This window comes from Hemibagrus wyckioides, linkage group LG17 (genome assembly GCF_019097595.1).
Source record: "Hemibagrus wyckioides isolate EC202008001 linkage group LG17, SWU_Hwy_1.0, whole genome shotgun sequence".
In the NCBI taxonomy this organism is placed as follows: Eukaryota; Metazoa; Chordata; class Actinopteri; order Siluriformes; family Bagridae; genus Hemibagrus; species Hemibagrus wyckioides.
This window is the reverse complement of record NC_080726.1, coordinates 7683910-7704447: the sequence shown is the minus strand read 5'-3', so window position 1 is coordinate 7704447 and position 20538 is coordinate 7683910. Positions and strand designations below refer to the sequence as shown.

The 20538-nt window shown below is 39.2% G+C and overlaps 1 protein-coding gene across 1 annotated transcript in view; it reads right to left on the bottom strand.

Moving 5' to 3' along the window:
- Nucleotides 1-20538, bottom strand: part of clstn2b (calsyntenin 2b) — a 216439-nt gene that overhangs the window by 17289 nt on the left and 178612 nt on the right. Inside the window, exons 9-11 of the mRNA XM_058414591.1 lie at nucleotides 12893-13055; nucleotides 6459-6625; nucleotides 4522-4670 (exon numbers count right to left, since the gene is read on the bottom strand). Coding sequence (XP_058270574.1) covers nucleotides 4522-4670; nucleotides 6459-6625; nucleotides 12893-13055 — 479 coding nt within the window. The remainder of the gene's footprint in view (nucleotides 1-4521; nucleotides 4671-6458; nucleotides 6626-12892; nucleotides 13056-20538) is intronic.

The following is a 20538-nucleotide window of genomic DNA, read 5'->3' as shown; positions in this document are numbered from 1 at the left end:
TCATGTGAGCCAGTTTCATCATGGTGCTTGATGGGTTTTGCAAATGCACTTGACAAGACTGTTCTTGCAAGAACTATTCCAGAACACCTGACCTTCGTGTCTTAACATAACAACTGACTGTTTTTTGTTGTCATTACATATGGATTACTTAAGTCCATGTGTATTATTTCATAGTTTTGAAATCTCCAGTATTGTTCTAGAATGTAGAAAATAAATCCCTAAACAAAAATTATGAATGAATTAAAAGCTGTGTCCAAATTTTTGACTAGTAGTGTATATATACACACACTATATTGCCAAAAGTATTCGCTCACCCATCCAAATAATCAGAATCAGGTGTTCCAATCACTTCCATGGCCACAGGTGTATAAAATCAAGCACCTAGGCATGCAGACTGTTTTTACAAACATTTGTGAAAGAATGGGTCGCTCTCAGGAGCTCAGTGAATTCCAGCATGGAACTGTGATAGGATGCCACCTGTGCAACAAATCCAGTCGTGAAATTTCCTCACTCCTAAATATTCCACAGTCAACTGTCAGCTGTATTATAAGAACGTGGAAGTGTTTGGGAATGACAGCAACTCAGCCACGAAGTGGTAGGCCACGTAAACTGATGGAGCGGGGTCAGCGGATGCTGAGGCGCATAGTGCGAAGAGGTCGCCAACTTTCTGCAGAGTCAATCGCTACAGACCTCCAAACTTCATGTGGCCTTCAGATTAGCTCAAGAACAGTGCGCAGAGAGCTTCATGGAATGGGTTTCCATGGCCGAGCAGCTGCATCCAAGCCATACATCACCAAGTGCAATGCAAATCGTCGGATGCAGTGGTGTAAAGCACGCCGCCACTGGACTCTAGAGCAGTGGAGACGCGTTCTCTGGAGTGACAAATCGCGCTTCTCCATCTGGCAATCTGATGGACGAGTCTGGGTTTGGCGGTTGCCAGGAGAACGGTACTTGTCTGACTGCATTGTGCCAAGTGTAAAGTTTGGTGGAGGGGGGATTATGGTGTGGGGTTGTTTTTCAGGAGCTGGGCTTGGCCCCTTAGTTCCAGTGAAAGGAACTCTGAATGCTTCAGCATACCAAGACATTTTGGACAATTCCATGCTCCCAACTTTGTGGGAACAGTTTGGAGCTGGCCCCTTCCTCTTCCAACATGACTGTGCACCAGTGCACAAAGCAAGGTCCATAAAGACATGGATGACAGAGTCTGGTGTGGATGAACTTGACTGGCCTGGACAGAGTCCTGACCTCAACCCGATAGAACACCTTTGGGATGAATTAGAGCGGAGACTGAGAGCCAGGCCTTCTCGTCCAGTCATCAGTGTGTGACCTCACAAATGCGCTTCTGGAAGAATGGTCAAAAATTCCCATAAACACACTCCTAAACCTTGTGGACAGCCTTCCCTTCCTCTTTGCAGCTATAATAGCTTCAACTCTTCTGGGAAGGCTGTCCACAAGGTTTAGGAGTGTGTTTATGGGAACCAGACTCTGTCATCCATGTCTTTATGGACCTTGCTTTGTGCACTGGTGCACAGTCATGTTGGAAGAGGAAGGGGCCAGCTCCAAACTGTTCCCACAAAGTTGGGAGCATGGAATTGTCCAAAATGTCTTAGTATGCTGAAGCATTCAGAGTTCCTTTCACTGGAACTAAGGGGCCAAGCCCAGCTCCTGAAAAACAACCCCACACCATAATCCCCCCTCCACCAAACTTTACACTTGGCACAATGCAGTCAGACAAGTACCGTTCTCCTGGCAACCACCAAACCCAGACTCGTCCATCAGATTGCCAGATGGAGAAGCGCGATTCATCACTCCAGAGAACGCGTCTCCACTGCTCTAGAGTCCAGTGGCGGCGTGCTTTACACCACTGCATCCGATGCTTTGCATTGCACTTGGTGATGTATGGCTTGGATGCAGCTGCTCGGCCATGGAAACCCATTCCATGAAGCTCTCTGCGCACTGTTCTTGAGCTAATCTGAAGGCCACATGAAGTTTGGAGGTCTGTAGCGATTGACTCTGCAGAAAGTTGGCGACCTCTTCGCACTATGCGCCTCAGCATCCGCTGACCCCGCTCCGTCAGTTTACGTGGCCTACCACTTCGTGGCTGAGTTGCTGTCGTTCCCAAACACTTCCACGTTCTTATAATACAGCTGACAGTTGACTGTGGAATATTTAGGAGCGAGGAAATTTCTTAGGTATCAAATTACATTACTGTGTTTTATATTCTATGCATTATTCACCAGTAAAACCCTGATGATGAGGGTTGCACTAATATTATTTAAGGTAGATGATTTAGAAGCAGCCGGACACGAGAGAGCCATCTGAGAAAAGTATAAATTGTGCATTGAGTGGACGTGAATGGAGGAAAATGATATGTAATCTAGCGTTATTCAGCCTCATTTTATGCTTTCCCTGCTCTAACACACCTGATTAAAGTCATCATGTTATTACCAAACCCTTACTCCTCTGAATAGAGTAGAAGAACAGAAACAGCAAAAATGTGCACTGCTCTAGTTTTTTTTAGACAACCAGTGATGAAACCTGTGTGCAATTCACTTCATTGTAAACTTTCTGTTTTGTACACACAAAGTTTTTGAATTCTCCAAGATTCGGTAAAACAGGCCTTTTTTCCCCTTGTTGTCGTAAGGTCAGAAACAACAGGAAAATTCATCTCAGCACTTCCAGCTGCACAGCTGCATGACCCCAGGCAGAGCCTGTCTCCTTTATCACACAAATGTAGTGTAAAAGAACAGAATATATTTTCTTATTCATCAACCCGTCACGCTTTATCCCCCAGTTCCTGCTGCCTATGTGGAGGATGTTGTGTGTGTTTATGTGTGTATGTGCATGCATGTGTGTATGTGTGCTCGTCCTTAATGCTAATTTCCCACTGTTCTTTGCTGAAGGGACTCCACCCACGGCTTCATGGCACACCCCACAGGAGACATGCTGTCCTCCCCCAAGCCTCATGAATATTCATTTTCTGTCATGCATATTCACATGGTCCCTTGGGGTATGACAGTCCAACAGTGGTAATAGTCTCACTTACACACACACACACACACACACACACATCCAGTAAGTAAGCAGCTAAAACCGCTTTGGGACAGAACGAAGATTAAAGCAGAAAGGAACAAGACAGAAGGAGAAAAGGAGAAAAAAAAAATCAGAATCAGAGATGAAAACAGACCCCAAAAAATATCACAGATGAAATATTTCAGAGTCTGAATAGTAGAGCTGTTTTGAAATAATGCATTATTCCCAGTTCACTAAGTCACTGAAGGCTTATCGTTCCACATTCATAATGAAAATGAGACAGAGCTTAAATTGATTAGAGGAATGGTGAGAGATGCATGATGGGTTTCAGATAATGACAGTGATCTTATGCATGTTATACGCTATTGTTCAGTTCTACAGAATTGAACGTTTTATAATAATAAGTACGGAATTAAAGACTTGCTGTTATAGGAAAATACTCAACAATGATTCTTGATCTTTTTGTTCCTCTTATACCTCAGTCATGTGCCGATAATTACATTTATTTCTTAATCACAAAACATACCTTTTTATACCATTGTACAATCAAATCTGATTGGTCATAAGGAGTCATTTTATAAATCAGCACAACTCGGACATTATTTTTTACTCTAACATAAAACATAAATAGGTTTATATTAATATTTTTGTCATCGTTGCTTTAGTAACAGCTCATAAACAGGGACCTGTATGTTGAACTCTGTTGAATTTCATGCTTTCTGGTTGCTTGGTTATCTCATTAACTTTAAAACAGAGAATACATGACAGGCTGGTGAGGAAGAGACTGATTCTTATGTGAGAGAAAACAGAAAATAGCTCGCAAAACATTAAATATAAAGAGTTAAAATGTCCGATATGGCATTAACGAATCAATCAAATGATCGATTGAATTGATTGATCGACTCATTAATTAAGAGGAATAATACACTTCAAACCGTATGAATATATCAGGTATCACATCACCTCTACGTGGACATCTAGACTACTAGTTAGTTCATGCTATCATTTATATTATAGCAGCTATAAATAGTAGTTCCCTCACCAACCCTTCTTTTTCCCATTTAGAGCTATTTCAATAAGCTATTCATGTACAATATGATGGTGCAAATGATCCAAATAATTAGTTTCAGTGATATTTTAGCAGATGTTTTAAAGTTAATAAAAGGAAAAATTTAGCCTTGAATAAAATACAGTTCTGTCTCCCATTCATTTTTAACCTACGTTGAACCTGATAATACAAAAGTTATGATATGTTGAGTCCTTTTGAATGTTTGATCAGAGAATTATTAAGCATATTCTATAACAGTTTGATATGAAGGAAAGGATAAGCATTTCAAAATGTTTATAATGAGTTTATAAACTTAAACCCACACTGAATTTGCACATACTTATTACACTGATACTGTGGAAGTGGGAGGAAGTCTAGGGCTGATAATGGATCCTGGGTATCAAAATAAACTGAGGATATGAGGATGCTGATAGCCGTACTGTACTGTAGTGGAGATGTGGATGCGGCGTGCTCCGGCTGTGGGGAACTGGCGCGAATTGATGTAGGAGACTTTCCTCAGAGCTGCGTTGACCTGTTCCAGATCTTCTCCCTCTATCACCAGCACTGACTGCGCTGGGTTAAAGTGGAACTGACAGAAACATGAGGAAAGAACACACAGCATTTAGAGAAATAGCAGAATTTCTTCCAAGTGAGAGTAGAAAAAGTGTCAATTACTAACAGAGTAAAGACTGTGTGTGTGTGTGTGTGTGTGTGTGTGTATGAAAGTGTTTATTACAGTGTGAGGCTCTGTAAAAGCCTGTATTGGAAAGTGTTTATGAAGGAGTATGAAAGAGTGTGTGAGAATAAAAGTGTGTGTGTGTAAACATAAACACTGTGTGTAAGGATGTGCCAGAATTCAACAAAGCAATGAAACAGAAAATGGCTTAAAACTGATGAACAGACCAGAGTAAGAGAATGAAAGAGAGAAAGATGGATGCATGGAGAGGAAACAGACATATGTGCCTAAAGCTTTAGGATTTCTTCCTGCTGCTCTCTCTCTCTGTCTCTCTCTCTCTCTCTCTCTCTCTCTCTCTCTCTCTGTCCCTCCCTCCCACTCTCCTTTGTCTCCCTCTCCCTCTGAAATCCTTTATGTTCCTAAAATCTTTTCTTAAGCCACTGAATATTAAAGAACAAAAGAGCAGCATCCACAGAGAGAAAATGAAAAATGGTGCCTGCAGAACATTTACATTTACATTTATTCATCTGCCAGATGCTTTCATCCAAATCTTACATTTGAGACACATAGCCGAGCAGCTCAGGGGTTAAGTGTCTGACTCCGAGGCTCAGCAGTGGCTCTCTTGTAGTTCTGGGATTTGAACCGACAACCTCCCGATTATCAGAGTGAGATTTGGACCTGAATATGATTATGTGTTTATTATTCTCGAATGATGGACGTGATTGATGACAAGCCTAGTTTAGGAAAGATTAATTTTTTTAATCTTAAAAAGAAGCTATTTTCTGAAGGTTGCAACAAAGTCCTTATAGTAAACTGAATCCCACTCAGCAGCCATCTTGGCAACATTCCCAGGCTATATTTCCAGCAATACAAGACCAGGCTCCTATCTGCTTAATCGAGGCGAGACCTATAACCCGAAACAGATGGGCAATCTGTTCTCTCAAAAACATCTAAAATCATTAAAAAAATCGGCCTTTTTAGGATTCATCAGCTATAAAGCTAACTAGCTGTCCTGCATTTTTATACCACAGAAACTTTTTATAATAATTAAATTAAGATACGCTACTTTATTATTATGTCCAGTATACTCTATATGCTAGATCCTTTTACCACTTATGCTACAACCGCTATGAACATTCATTCCCTCGCTAGTCTCTCTTGAAGTTAGACAGCTTATCATGATACCGAGAATCAGCAAAGCGCTCCGTTCAGTCGGCTCTCCCGTAATAGAAACTTCACCTTCAGCTTCACCTCTGACTGTGACGAAGCCGTGACACTACAATCTCCTTCCAAAAATGCTTCATAAATGTCTCAGCATATCAACAACGACATGTTTGTGGAAATTGTCTGCTATACCTGTGCAAGCTGTTACTATAGAAACAATAACACATTTCAGCGCATTAATATAAACCTGTGAACTGACTTACAGCTGCAATACAGACAAAGATCATGTTATCGAAAATAAATCGACACTTTCTGACCAGTTGAGAACTCGCCAGCGCTGTGGACTAATCACTGTATAGCTGACAGGTTCATGACAAGAGTCATGAATTTTTAGCAAAAGGCAGTCCCTTAATTTACCTCCTTTCCTCTCCATCTGTTACTCCATTGTTTGTACTATTTGTTGCATATTTTTATATTTGTCCTTGCTGCATTTTTCTGCATGTGTGTGTGTGTGAGGAGTGTGTGTGTGTGCACTACCTTTAAGCCCTTGTCCATACTCTCCAGAGACGTGATGTCCAGTCCCTCTTTGCAAGCCTGCAGGCAGGAAATCACCTTCTGACTCTCGATTTTTCCCGGCCTCACCGTCAGACCTGACAAACTCCCACGGAAATATTGCGTGAACTTGGCTTTAGATACTTCGCCACCTAGACACACACACACACACATACAGACACACACACACACACACATACAGACAGACACACACACAGAGCATTTAACGTTATGCCTATTAATTCTATCTAAATATGCTTTTAGCCCCAGGCACTCTGTGATTGCTTTTTTATTAGGTTAATGTTGGTCTTGTGGAAAAAAATATGCAGCGCAAAGTAAGTAAAAATGGTTTTCTACCTTTTTTCCATTTTCAATATAAAATGGGCAGACATCATTTTGGTGTAAAGCTTGCAAAAGCTTTCCTTCACCAATGACAAGGCTGATTTCACACACTCTTCTAACACAGATCTTACTAAAAGAATATTGTAAAGCTTTCTTTGAATGGTCATTAAGGTGAATGACCACACAAGTGTGTATGTGTGTGTGTGTGTGTGTGAGTATTTTGACCTCTATGATGACTATGCATGTGTTTATGTAAACAGTAACGTTTGCATTATACACTGTGTGTATGTGTGTGTGTGTGTACAGTATGTGAGTGTGTATCTTGATGCCTACAATAACTTGCATGTGCCTATGTGAATATTAACATTTGCATTACAGACTCTGTGTGAGTGTGTGTGTGTGTGTGTATCTTGACCTCTATAATAACTATGCATATATTTATGTAAATGTTTATATGGTCACATATTTATGTGACCTCTATAATGACAGTGTGTACACTGTGTGTATGTGTGTGTGTGTGTGTGTGTGTGTATCTTGACAACTACAATAACTTGCATGTGCCTATGTGAATAGTAACATTAGCATTATAGACTGTGTGTGTGTGTGTGTGTGTGTATCTTGACCTCTATAATGTCTATGCATGTATTTATGTAAACTGTAAAGTTTGCGTTACACACTGAGTGTATGTGTGTGAACGTGTGTGCATGTGTGTATCCTGCCCTCTACAATAACTATGCATGTGCTAATGTGAATGGTATCATTTGCATTATAGACTCTGTGTGTGTATGTATGTGTGTGTATGTGTGTGTGTGTGTGTGTGTGCATGACTATGCATTGTTAATGTAAATATTAAATTGTGTCTGCTTCTTGGTGTCTGGAATGCCTCTGCATGTGTATATGTGGATGTCCATATCTGCATGAGGAGTGTGTGTGTGTATGTGTGTGTGTGTGTGCTCACATACTGCAGTACAGGGAAGCAGCACCAGTGATTATGGCGCCTTCACAAAAGCGGGCGGCTCTGATTTCATCACGTTCGTCACGGTGAAAGTTTCTCTCGCTCTCCAAATCAGCTTTGGAGAGAACTTTTATTGGTTTATTCCTTCTCCACTCACTCGCTTCTCTACTCTCATTCCCTCTCAGTGACACACACTCATTTTCTTTTCAACAAAAAGGAGTGGAGAAGTGAGAGTGTATGTGCAACATCAAAGGCCATTTAAAGAGGCTTAGTTCTGCTTTAGTCTCTACACTCATTTCTTTATTAGTGGGCCGTAATCTTCTCCTCGGGCCACCTCTCTACAATCCATACGACAAAGGAGCACTATCACAGCAGAACAAACACATATTAGACTCATCTGTAACCACACACACACATACACACACACACACACAATTTTTCCAGGAATAACGAGGACTGTTCTGGGTTTCTGTGAATGTAAAATTCACAGAAGAGAGTGTGGTGCAATTGGTCTCTGAAAAGGACTGAAAAACTCTGTGACTAATGGTTTAACTTTTATATTTATGTTTCTGGCAGACAATTGTATCCAAAGGACTTTACAATTGAGAAATAATGCAATCCAAGCATACTGTTCAGCACAAACACTGACTAATACCAAATGTGAAATGTCGCCAGCTGCCATTTTTCCCTCTTTAAAGCCTGCCATGTGGAGCAGGGACTTCTGCTTTATATACAGTAATTCTGCACACTACACTACAGTCCTGACTGATAAACATTTCTCTTTTGCATACACAACACCTGGATCACATTTTAGTAATTACTGTGTGAAGAAATCACAATTAACTCGCCAATTTTAATATGATTAAAAGCCCTTAATAAATGTCACCTTTGCAGGAAGACGGCCAAAGTTTTCATTTAAATGAATTTCCATATCATTTGAGGGAAATGTAATTACAGTTTTGCCAAAATAGAAAATTTTTCATTTCAATCCACTTCTCTTGGTTTAATCCTCCAGCAACAGGCAGAAAAGTGATTCTTATGTAAGGGGGCAGATGCAGTCATGAATGAAGGTGAACAAGAGCTTTATTTAGAAAGCTTGTAGAAAAATCCAAATTGTGAGGCAAAAACAAGGTCATATAACAGGCAATGGTCAGGAAATGTACAAACAACATAGACAAGACCAAAAAAAACAACAAATGGACTATGACACAATGAATTGTTCTGTAATGACCACTACAAAACCCAGAGTATATATGTCACTTTGGGAGAGTGCACTGAGGGTCTTTATATACTGTGGTGGAGAAATTGAGTCGAGGTGCATGATCAGTAACCAGGAGAGTGTTAACGTGACTATTGCTGCATCCTAATTCCCCTACACCACCTGTAATTCCCCCTCCTATCTGCCAGAGGGAGCCGTCGCCTGAGTGCTGAGACTTCTGGGTTATGAAAGCATAAACCCTCCTCACTCCAACAATCAGTGCGAAGTATTGCCAGTTTATTTGGGATTCTAAGCCATTCCATTTCATTTCATTGTTTTTCCTTGCTTGCCATTGTGTGTTTATGTTTCATGGATTATTTGGGTTCTGGAGTTGTGTATTTTGAATTTGTTTGCTTTTTATTTCTCACAGTTTATGGACACTTTGCCTTTTGTTGCTACACTGATTTTCTGCTGATTCGGTTCTGTTTGCCCTGTATGTTTTTTCTGTTAAACTCTGTGAATGAATTCGTCATCTCCTACGTCAGCCGCCTCTTTCCACTTGCACTAAAGTTATATACTGGGACTTACTCAAGTAACGATGGAAGAGAACATTGTTGCCTTGATACTCACACTTGATACTGACTGTTAACAAACTCCTTGCTGCATTTCAACTTTTCTTCATTCATTAACCCTTATATCATTTCTACTGTATTTCTCTGCATACAAATGCCTTCCCTTACGAATTTTTACCTTAAGAATTGCAAGAAATTTGCATCTGCATACATAGCATTTTTGGCATACAAACAAACTGAACCGAACTGAATGCCGGCTAAGGTACTGGTACGTCCGGGAACTATTCAAAACTTGTTTGCACCATTATAAAGCCAAGTGAAGCCAACAGAAGTGAGTTTACGAATTGTACAAATTTTTATTCAGTCAGTGAAAGCTATTTGGAAAGAGTCAACCCACGATACCGACGTTGCCTTCGGCATGTGTTTTAAAAGCTAGGTGATTTTTCACAAGTTTTTTTGTTGACAGATTGGTGGTGTGGGTGGTCTGTTCTATTTTTAGCCCCAAGCTTGGTGGCACGACTTCCTGTGAGGACCCTTGACACTGAATGCTTGGCTTGGGTCAGTTCTTTGTAAGCAGCCGTACAGTTTCCATACACTTCGTATTGGTCATGTTGGTAATATTTTTGGGAGGCTGGAACAGATTATCTGCATTTACATTATTTCTTATGGGAAAATTCGTTTCGCAATACAAATTATCGCCTCAGGAACTCACTTCCAGAACGAATTAAACTTGTATGCCGAGGTTCGACTGTGTATAATTTCCTTACCATTCCCTTGATTTATTTTTGTTCACAATTTGTTTAAATCTCTCTAAAAATCCACATTATACTCATCCGCCATGTTTGCAGGCTGAATTCAGCAAAGAAAACCGTCACAAAATAAACCTCTTCCTTCATCACGCAAGATGTTGTGAGCAATATTAGCTGATAAAATCTCAAAATTTAAAAATCTACCCGAAATAGTAGACCACCCCTGTACATCATTTTGGCTACTATTTTGGATGATTAGTAGGATTAGGAGCGTTTCAACCTACTTCAGTTTGGGACATGCTAATGTTAATCTCGGCTACTATTTAGAATGATTAGTAGTATTAGGAGCGTTTGGTTTTGGCTATGTTTGTAGGCTAGGTGGTGTTTTGGGTGTACTGGACACTGATTCTGGTGTTAACATGACATCTTACTGCAAGTGGAACTTATTTATAACAAATTATTTATTAAGCTGATGGTAGCACGCCTCTGCATAACTACTAATAGTACATAATTCCTAGCTTTATTTTACCGTATTTCATTAACACTGTGCTAATCAACGTTTATGTGTGCTTCAATGTGTTTTATAATTAATTGTGCTTTAGAGATAAACTGCTTTTAAATCTCATTTTTATTGTTTAACGCTGGTAAATTTTGTCATGAATATTTTCCCCTGCATGTCTGAAATCAGTTTATTTAAATCATTTCGCCTTTGCTTCAGACTGGAATCCTCTATATGTCATTATTTTAATTTGTTTCTTGTTTACATTGCAGAAATTTCTTATTACATTTCTTCAGCTTTCTGTGCCTCCTAATTTCTGTGCTCTCTTCCCTTCAGCTTCCTACACATTGTCTCTGTATCCACGTGTACCCCTTCATTTATTTTTCAGCTCTTGTGTTCAAACAAACTATCCATCACTCTCTGTTGCGATATACTGAGACAACTTTGATATCAAGGATCATCGCTAAAAGAATGAACCATTAGTACATTAGTCCTGAGACAGCTACAAGATCATCAAGGCTGTCTTGAAGTAATTACTTATTTTGCAAGCAGATCCCCACATTGTCTGGTTGAATCAGCTTTTAACAGTATGTATGAGATGAGAATAAAGATGAAATGTTAGTTAAGGTGCTCATTTTGAGACTAGGGCTTGTAAAAATTGTTTAATAAGTTTGACTCCCACATAAAAACTTTGTGTGAGCAGTTATCTTAAATGGCTAGTTAGGTTTCATGCCTAATAAACTGAACCTTTATCTGTATTCAGATTTGAACCCAAAATGGCATAATGGTTTTAACTACACTCCTGGAAACTCTGGAAACAAAATATGAACATGTCTTTATTTAAATCCTGAACTTCTACAGTTCCTCAAGCACTGCAGGTTCATTGGTCTCAACCAGATGACCTGTAGACCTTTCTGCTAGCTAGCTAGCTGGACAAGTTCCAAAACCAGGACAATGTCGATTAGAGGCGTCAATTGTCACCTAATACTATCTTCACACATACAGCGATTATATAACTGCAAGTCTCCAGTCGAAGCACTATGAAGTCACTAGTAGTCTGGTTGCCATAGTAATAACTTTTATCAGTGGGTGGCGCAACTAGAATTCTAAATCAACTTTACTGTCAATAAAATGGAACATTCTGAAGAGAGAGTTGACATTTGTATATTAAATTCACCAGAGTGTATATGCATCATATTTTAAGTGATGAAGGAGAAGCATTGTGTGCTCTTTACCATGGATCTCATGCACTCTACTGCCTTCACTAGCAGTGGTAGTCCCTACACCAAGTCACTCCGTATTTGCCTGTTGTGTCGCTGGACACACCCATATCCTTTCTCGAACGGTCACTATCCTTCCTTTTGGTGGAATTCATCAGCTCTCAGTGAAAATGAACAGTTTCTGGTTTTGCCGCTGTATGTGTGAACACCCCTTAAGTGGCCATATTTTCATGAAATGTACTTATTTTTAGGTTTGTTACATTCCCAAAAGATCAGTCAGAATCTAAAACTACAAATGACCATATAATGTTCCAGGAAGACGATCTTTTAATAATTATGGAGAGTAAGAACATATGGAACATTTAAGAATGACGGAAAACATACTCCAAGAATCTATATTATTTTTTTAAATACCACTTTTTTGGAGACTCCAATAGATGCTAGAGGGAGGGATGGGGAAAATGGAAAAGGCATACATCTCCATCTCCATGAATGCCTTCTCCAGAATCACCTCCAACACTTGAAAAATTCAAGCTACATTGACCATGAAGTCAAAAATTGCCTCGATCTGTTCATGCGTGAATATTCAAAATTGGATCCATTAGATAATATACTACACAGTAACACAATATCTGTCAGGATAAACCTTACACACATCAAATGCAAGGAGCATGTAACCTTGACAGATCAAGTTCTCAAAATTCCAGGAAGACACCTAATAATTTTCAACGTGCTGACCGAATCAGACAGACAAGTACGCTGACCCGAAAAACAGGTCAACAGTTTATAAAATCCTACTATGAACAATTTAATCCATTCCTCACCATTTTCCCCCCGTGTTAATATTCCGCATTCATATTTCAGCCATGACTCCACCCACTGACCTTGCCAGCAGGCTCCGACGGTGAGCTGTACATCAATCTGAGACGAGTGGATTGGCCAGTCGTCCGTCACCAGATAGGGGTCATAGGTCACACCATCCACATACAGCGTCACCACAGGAAACTCGACATTAATGACATAGTAATGCCACTCCTTATCACAGATCTGCCAGAGAGAAGAGAAGCTTATATTATAGTGTTACACGTTGTTCCTTATCAATATTAATAATGATTACGATTTTACAAAGGAATAAATCGAGCAGTTTTAATTGGACTTCAGAAGCAGCAGAAACATTCCAACATCTTGAGATTTTTCGGCACAAATAATAAAGCTGCATTGCAATTCAAGGTAAAATGTTTGCAAAACTCAGAAAAGAGCTCGAGCGGCATCTCTCATGCTCACACACACACACCACATATTCACATGTGTACAGTCAGGTGCGGTGTGGGAGAACAGGTGGTCAGAGACAGCGTCTGATAACCAAAAACAGAAAATGTTCCAAAAAAAAAAAAAAAAAAAATGAAGACTTACAACGTGGAACTAAAGGCTTAACCTTGGTTTTAGGTGTCTGATGTCATTCCTGAGGAAGAAGCGTAATAAATAAGCACTCTGAGGCAACCCTGACTTATACAGTACCCCAGACCACCCCACCCCGCCACCACCAATAATATCCATCCCCACACAAATATTACCTGCTTCAGGTTTTGAAAAGGAACCATCATAAATACAACAATGAAAATATTTTATCATTACAAAAGCCAGAAAAAGTCAATAAATAAAGACATACCTGGCCTTCACTAGGGCAAAATCAATAAATATAGATATAAAAAGCAAACAGCTACAGGAGTGGGATCTCTTACTCTTGAAGTTTGTTATTATTTCCAGACATATGCAAAGCATACATGATAGGCATAGATATATATATATCCAGGGTTATCCATATCCATATACTTCCAGGGTTGGAGGGCTTCAAGTCCTGCCTCTGTCTGGTGTGTGTTCTGAGTTTGCATGTTCTCCCCAGGCTTTGGGGGTTCCTTCATGGTTCCTCAATCCAAACACATGCATTGTGGGCTGATTGGCATCTCTAAATTATAGTGAATTTGTGTGTGTGTGTGTGATTGTGCCCCATGATGGGTTCACACCCTGTCCAGGCTGTCCCTCACCTTGTGACCTTGTGAACAAGTGTTACAGAAAATGGATATATGGGTAAATGTTTCTTTAATGCAAATTTTTTAGATCTCCAGTTATGTAATAATACAGATCATTATAAATAAAGATTAATGCATTTACATGTGTTTTATTCTGCTGTTATAACTTAGTGTGGTTGAATTCTCAAACTAATCAGTCAGAAAGTGTTAATACATTTTCTTTGACAGTAGTGTAATAAATCACAGCCTTATATTAATGTGCTCACTCTAATATGTTGTCTCATTAGCAGAGACTTGCATAATGATGCAGTGATGCTCCACATAAACTGATTAAAATGTGGAATTGTTTTGTGAGGAGATTTGGAAGGAGTTTCCAGTGTCAGGTAGTTTGCATGTTTTTCCACATCGCCCCATTACTACACTCCCTCTACTGGCTTCCTGTAGCTGCCTGAATCAGATTTAACACACTGATGCTTGCCTACAAAGCTAAAAACAGACCGCCACTCACATACCTGTAGACTGTCCTGCTTCCACCATTTCTCAGGGTACAAGGAAAATATGCCTCAAGCCTTTTCTCTGTTCTGGTGTAATCAACATCCCCAACTATCTTTAGTCCTCAGTCTTTAGACCGACCTCTTCCTGCAGTACTTAAACTAGCACTTCAAACAGTCTGTTTGCTTTCTCACTGTATTACCTTCTCCACAGAGTTTTTAGACTGATGGTATTCTTAGTCTGTGACCTAGTGAATCAATATCAGGATGTATTCATTGGTAGGAACTTCAAAGCACTTCTGTAAGTCGTTCCAGATAAGGATGTCTACAAAATGCTGTAAATATAAATGTAAAGGTAAATTTGTACATTTTCTGATATGTGAAAAATCTATAGAATGGAGGAATTTGTTGTTTATTGGTAACATTACCAAGGCTGGTGAGGGAAGTATGCAGCTGTGATAACAGGAACTTTTTCTTATTGATTTTGTATAATATTAATGGGGCACAATCACACACCCACACACCCTCTTTAGAGATGCCAGTCAGCCTACAATGCATATCTTTGGGCAGAGAAGAAACTTGGGGAACCTGAAGGAACCCCCAAAGCTTGAGGAGAACATGCAAACTCATCAAACATGGGGCAGAGGCAGAACTTGAAACCCTCCAACCCAGAGCAAAGAAAATATACAAATGGATACAATTAAAAAACACATGCAGTTTTAATACAATTATCAAATAATTTAGTGAGTAATTAACTAATAAATTTTGGTAGCTAATAGTACTGATTAATGTATGGCTATTCACTGAGGAGTTGTTTCATCGTTCTCCTTTCTGCTTAGTCCCTTTATAACTACCTGACCACTTTCTGTAAATTCAACAGGAGGTGAGAAGAAGCACTGTGGTGGTCTGGTGGCAGTCGATCATCTCTAGTTAATGCTTTGTTTTTAGTTTAGTCTTTGACAATTTTGGTGATCACTTGCACTCTTGTACAGTATATAATAAGAATAAGTAGAGTTGTAGAAGGCAATCGATGAAGCGCATTGATTCAATAGGGCAGGGCAGTGGGAGTGTCATTTTTTTTTTTGTTCCAGATGAACATACTGTACATTTTGCCACACAAGTGAAATGTCTAGAGCATTTACTGCTACTGAATAAATGTAGGATTCAGCTTGAGAAAGGTTACAGCCCTACAGTGTCATGTTTGTTTTGTCATAATACACCAGAATGAACTGATGACAGGCTTAGGCATGTTAAGTAACTTATTTACTGCTGCAGTGGTAGCTCAGAGGTTAAGGATCTGCAAAGTAAAAGGTTTTATCCTGAAGTGTCTCTTAAACCTTAGTCCTCTTGAAGGCCCATATTAGAGTAATATAGAGTGTTAGAAATGAGTGACACACCCAGCACTCTCATAGATCTGCTGAGGAGGCTGATGGATGTGGGCTCAACACACGGCAATTCATAAAGGCATATAATGTGTTAAGTATTAGAAAATGAGATGTGATGTATTCCCATACATTTAAAAGAGTCAAGTGTACACAATATAATGCAACATGTTTTGATTAAACAGGAGGGAAAGATTGATGGAGGTGGACTGTGCAGTATTTTACTGTAATGAACAATTTTCTCTCAGAAAGTGTTTTGAAAAAAATAAAAAAAAATAAAAAAAATAATGAAGTGGGGCATAAATTTTGGCCTGTTAAAATGAGGTCACTGGCCAAAACAGGACGAGAACCCCTGATGTGGAGTGTACTGACATGTAGAATATTTGTTGGCTGGAAAACAAGGCACAAAAAAAGCGTATTTTTTTTCATTTCTATGCCTTCAGAGGTTCAGCATGATAAAATCCCAGAAGTAACCAAGCAACTGAGCAGATTGTGCGATGGATCTTCAATGCCAGCATGATATAACCTCCAAACATTAGGCTAATAAATGCAGCCTACTAATTCTCACTTTCAGGTAAGAGTTAAACAGGAACGAATCAATACATGTCTATGGTCTTCACCCGACCTCCTTAATCAGTCACTGCAAATATTTGCAAGCTGACTCTTTAGTCATTCTGCTTGCACTTCTACATTAAGACAGCTGCACGCATATACACAGACCTACCAGACGTTGATATGACCTGCGCTGCCACTAAAGGTTAAACACAGCCACATCTAGCTCAGCCTAGCCCTCTACAATGTCACTTTTAAATTGCTTTCAACAGTAATTTGACTTCTTGTATAAGAAAAAAAAAAGAAAGACATTTAGAGGTCATGCCACTTGTTTACAACGGTGTCGGCTCTCGGAAAGAAATAATCACATTTACGTCTCCAACTTCAAAATTCCAGGCTTCAAATGAGCTTTGAACCACATTATCTACAAACACGGGTTCGGGACTGTATACAAGCACACAGACAACACGGTAACTGAGGATTTTTAACTTGTATTCCCGTCTCTGTGTATCATCGTGCATGCTCATAAAAGGCAAAAATATCTGTAGAAGTCTAGAAGACGGATTTGTCCACGGATGGACTGCAGTATTTCAGCAGCTTGAGCTGATCAATGTATGAAAAAAGCTGCCTGTAGTTTAGTGACTCTTACAAATTTCTTACATTTCTCCCATTTATTTAACATATTTGTTGACACCAGCTCATTGAGTAAAGATTTCCATAGATATTTCTTTTCATTTGGTCTAAGTAATAAATTAACAACAAAAAATGGGTAAAGATAATTGAAGACAAGTATGAATATATTCTCCACTTCATCTTAGTGATACTAGTTAAAATGATAACATTAGACACCAGTACCACTAGTACAAATCACGAACAGTTAAAAGGTAACTGTTGTCACTATTCAGCCATGTAAATTGCTTATCATTGGAAGCAAGAGATTTATAAATTCACTTAAAACTCAGCTACATGTAAGCTTCTCCAAACCAAATATCCAGCAGGATAATTCCTACTTGCTGACTTTAGTGAAAGTGCAAAATTTGATGCTGACAAATAACGAAATCTGTCTTCCATGACATGTGTATCAACATCAAACTGCCTACTGATTTACTTTTTGCTCCACAATCTAAAAGCAGTCTCATTAATGCTGAGTCCTCAAGACATAATAGAGCGTCTCGCTTTCCAGGAAAAATTAAGATGGCAAGCAGCTTTGTACGTCAGCTCATTTTCAAACACCAGTGTTAGCAGAGACAGAGAGAGAGAGAGAGAGAGAGAGAGAGAGAGAGAGAGGAACGATTCTTTAAATGGAAAATGAAGACTGGGCAAACAAAACCCTCAGGGGATTAATGAAGGAACAAGCAAAAACGTGGCATGAAATACGCAAAGGGAAGGACAGAAAGACAGAGAGAGAGAGAGAGAGAGAGATAGAGAGAGAGAGCAGTACTTGATTCTCTCTATAGAGAGCACAAGAGGGAACAACATCAAAGCGACATTTCCACTGAGAGCTCTTCTTCTTTTTTCACATCCCTCCCTTTCCTCTTTCTACTGTTTTTTCCCCCCAAACAAGAAGAAATGTAATTTCTGTACCACAGATCTCAAACCAACCAGAAAGAGAAAGGGTTGAAGAGACAGCAGAGAAAGATAAGTGAAAACGTGAATGGTTGAAAAAGATGCTGATGCCAGGCTATAAGAAAAAGGACAGAGAGAAAGAGAGAGCATGGCCTAAATGCTTTTGGTTCACTCAAGCAAGAGAAACTGAGGGAAAGAGAGAGAGGTGATGGGGAAAAAAAAAAGAACGGGACTTGAGTGTAGTGGGTGGAGTTTGTGGAGCACTTCCTAGAGAGATTGATGAGATGTGGGGACAAGGTGACTCTGAGGGAGAAAAATAGAGGGGAGAAAAATGTAGAAGAACAACAGGCTGCTAGACTGGATTTGTGCTACCAAACTGACCCATTTGCATGGAACCATGGGTTGCCAGATTGGGTACCCTGTGGAACAGATATCCTACATATACAGCTCAGATTGATGTATTGTGAACAAGGCAGCTTTAAGCCATGATCTGCGTAGAAACAACCAGCAGGCAATGACATCAGATATTTTAAAATGGAAATGAGATTGCAGGTAGTGGAGCAATTTAATTTATAATATAATTATGTAAATCCTTTCACTGGAAAAAAAGAGGACGGGAAATTCACTCATGTTTAACAGAGTAATTGCACTGCAATCATGTCTCCAAATATATATATATATATATATATATATATATATATATATATATATATATATATATATATATATATATATATATCTATATATTTTTTTTTTTTTTTGCCAATTTGTCAAGTGCACTTTGCAGTCCATCTGTTATCATCTGCTATTCACAATTTATGTGCATTTTTCTAAATCCATCAAAAGACGAGCACCAAATGTGTGGGTGGTTAACCATTCCCTGCGAAGCACTAACACACCAATGTGTGTGGTGATGGTACAAAAATGTATTGCATGACCCAAAAAGATTGTGTCTAATAAAGTGGACGAGAAGTATAAACTGTGTTATCATCACTACTGTAGCTAATACACTTGCAACTAACTGCCTTGCTGAGAAAGGTCCACTAGCCAGTTTAATATGGTCAGAGGTGATGGAGCAACAATCAGTGAACTATTTACAGGAGAAAGTAGCATAACTCACTAGTCAAAAAAGTCATTAGATATTGTCATAGAGTCAATCTGCATATCTACATTATTTGTATCCCTATTTCCAAATACACTTAATAGAATAGAATTGAACAGAACAGAATGGAATAGAGTAAAAAACATTGTCAACTAATTTCTTTCAGTAAGAAACATGTTCGATCTTGACACCACAAACTTTTTCCATTTCTATAAAGACACAAACCAAACATTGAGAATTTTTACAAAATAGTATCATTTCTATTACAAATGCCAAAAAGGGAAGTGAGTCCTCACTGCAGAACCAAATGTCCAGTGTGTAGTGCTGGACATGATCCAACTCCTGTAACTCTAATCCCTACCCCCTAACCTGCAAGATGCTCCACACCATGGAATAACACATTTAATCAGCTTGAAACACACAAAATGTCCTCTGCCCTCTGAGTTGTTGGATTAGGTCTGCCTCTACCCTCTGCACTTTTAGTTCTGTAGTAAAGGGTAGCAAAAACAGAAGGAGTGGTAGTGCACAGTCAGGAAATAAGGAAGGAAGTGATTACAGATAGAAGAATTTGTTCTTGTTAGTTGTCAATACCTCCTTGAGGAGCTCTTTAAGCAAAGAACAAAGAATTGCATGGGTGGGAGAAATAATGGTCGTCACTGGGAATACTGAGCAATTTTTGCAAATAATAATGATCAGTGGTTAGGACATTGGGAACAGTGGTGATTAATGATTGTTGGAAATAATGGTGATTGGTAGTTCAATTATGATCAGTGATTGATCATTGGGAACAAGGGTGATTAGTAATTGGTTGTTGGCAATAATCGTTAACAGTGATTCGTTGTTAGGAACAATGGTGAGCAATGATTGGTTGTTCAGAAAAATGGTGATCAGTGATTGGTCATTAGGAACAATGGTGATCAGTCACTGATCCTAATGACCCATCACTGATCAACCAGTTGTTGAAAATAATGGATGATTAGTGGTTTGTCATTGGCATCAATAGTGATCTATTGTTTGTTGATCAGGAAAATGGTGATCAGTGATTGGTCATTGGGAACATTGGTGATCAGTGAGTAGTTGTTGGAGATCATGGTGATCAGTGAGTAATTGTTGGAGATAATGGTGATCAGTGAGTAATTGTTGGAGATCATGGTGATCAGTGAGTAATTGTTGGAGATCATGGTGATCATTGAGTAATTGTTGGAGATCATGGTGATCATTGAGTAATTGTTGGAGATCATGGTGATCAGTGAGTAATTGTTGGAGATCATGGTGATCAGTGAGTAATTGTTGGAGATCATGGTGATCAGTGAGTAATTGTTGGAGATCATGGTGATCAGTGAGTAATTGTTGGAGATCATGGTGATCAGTGAGTAGTTGTTGGAGATCATGGTGATCAGTGAGTAA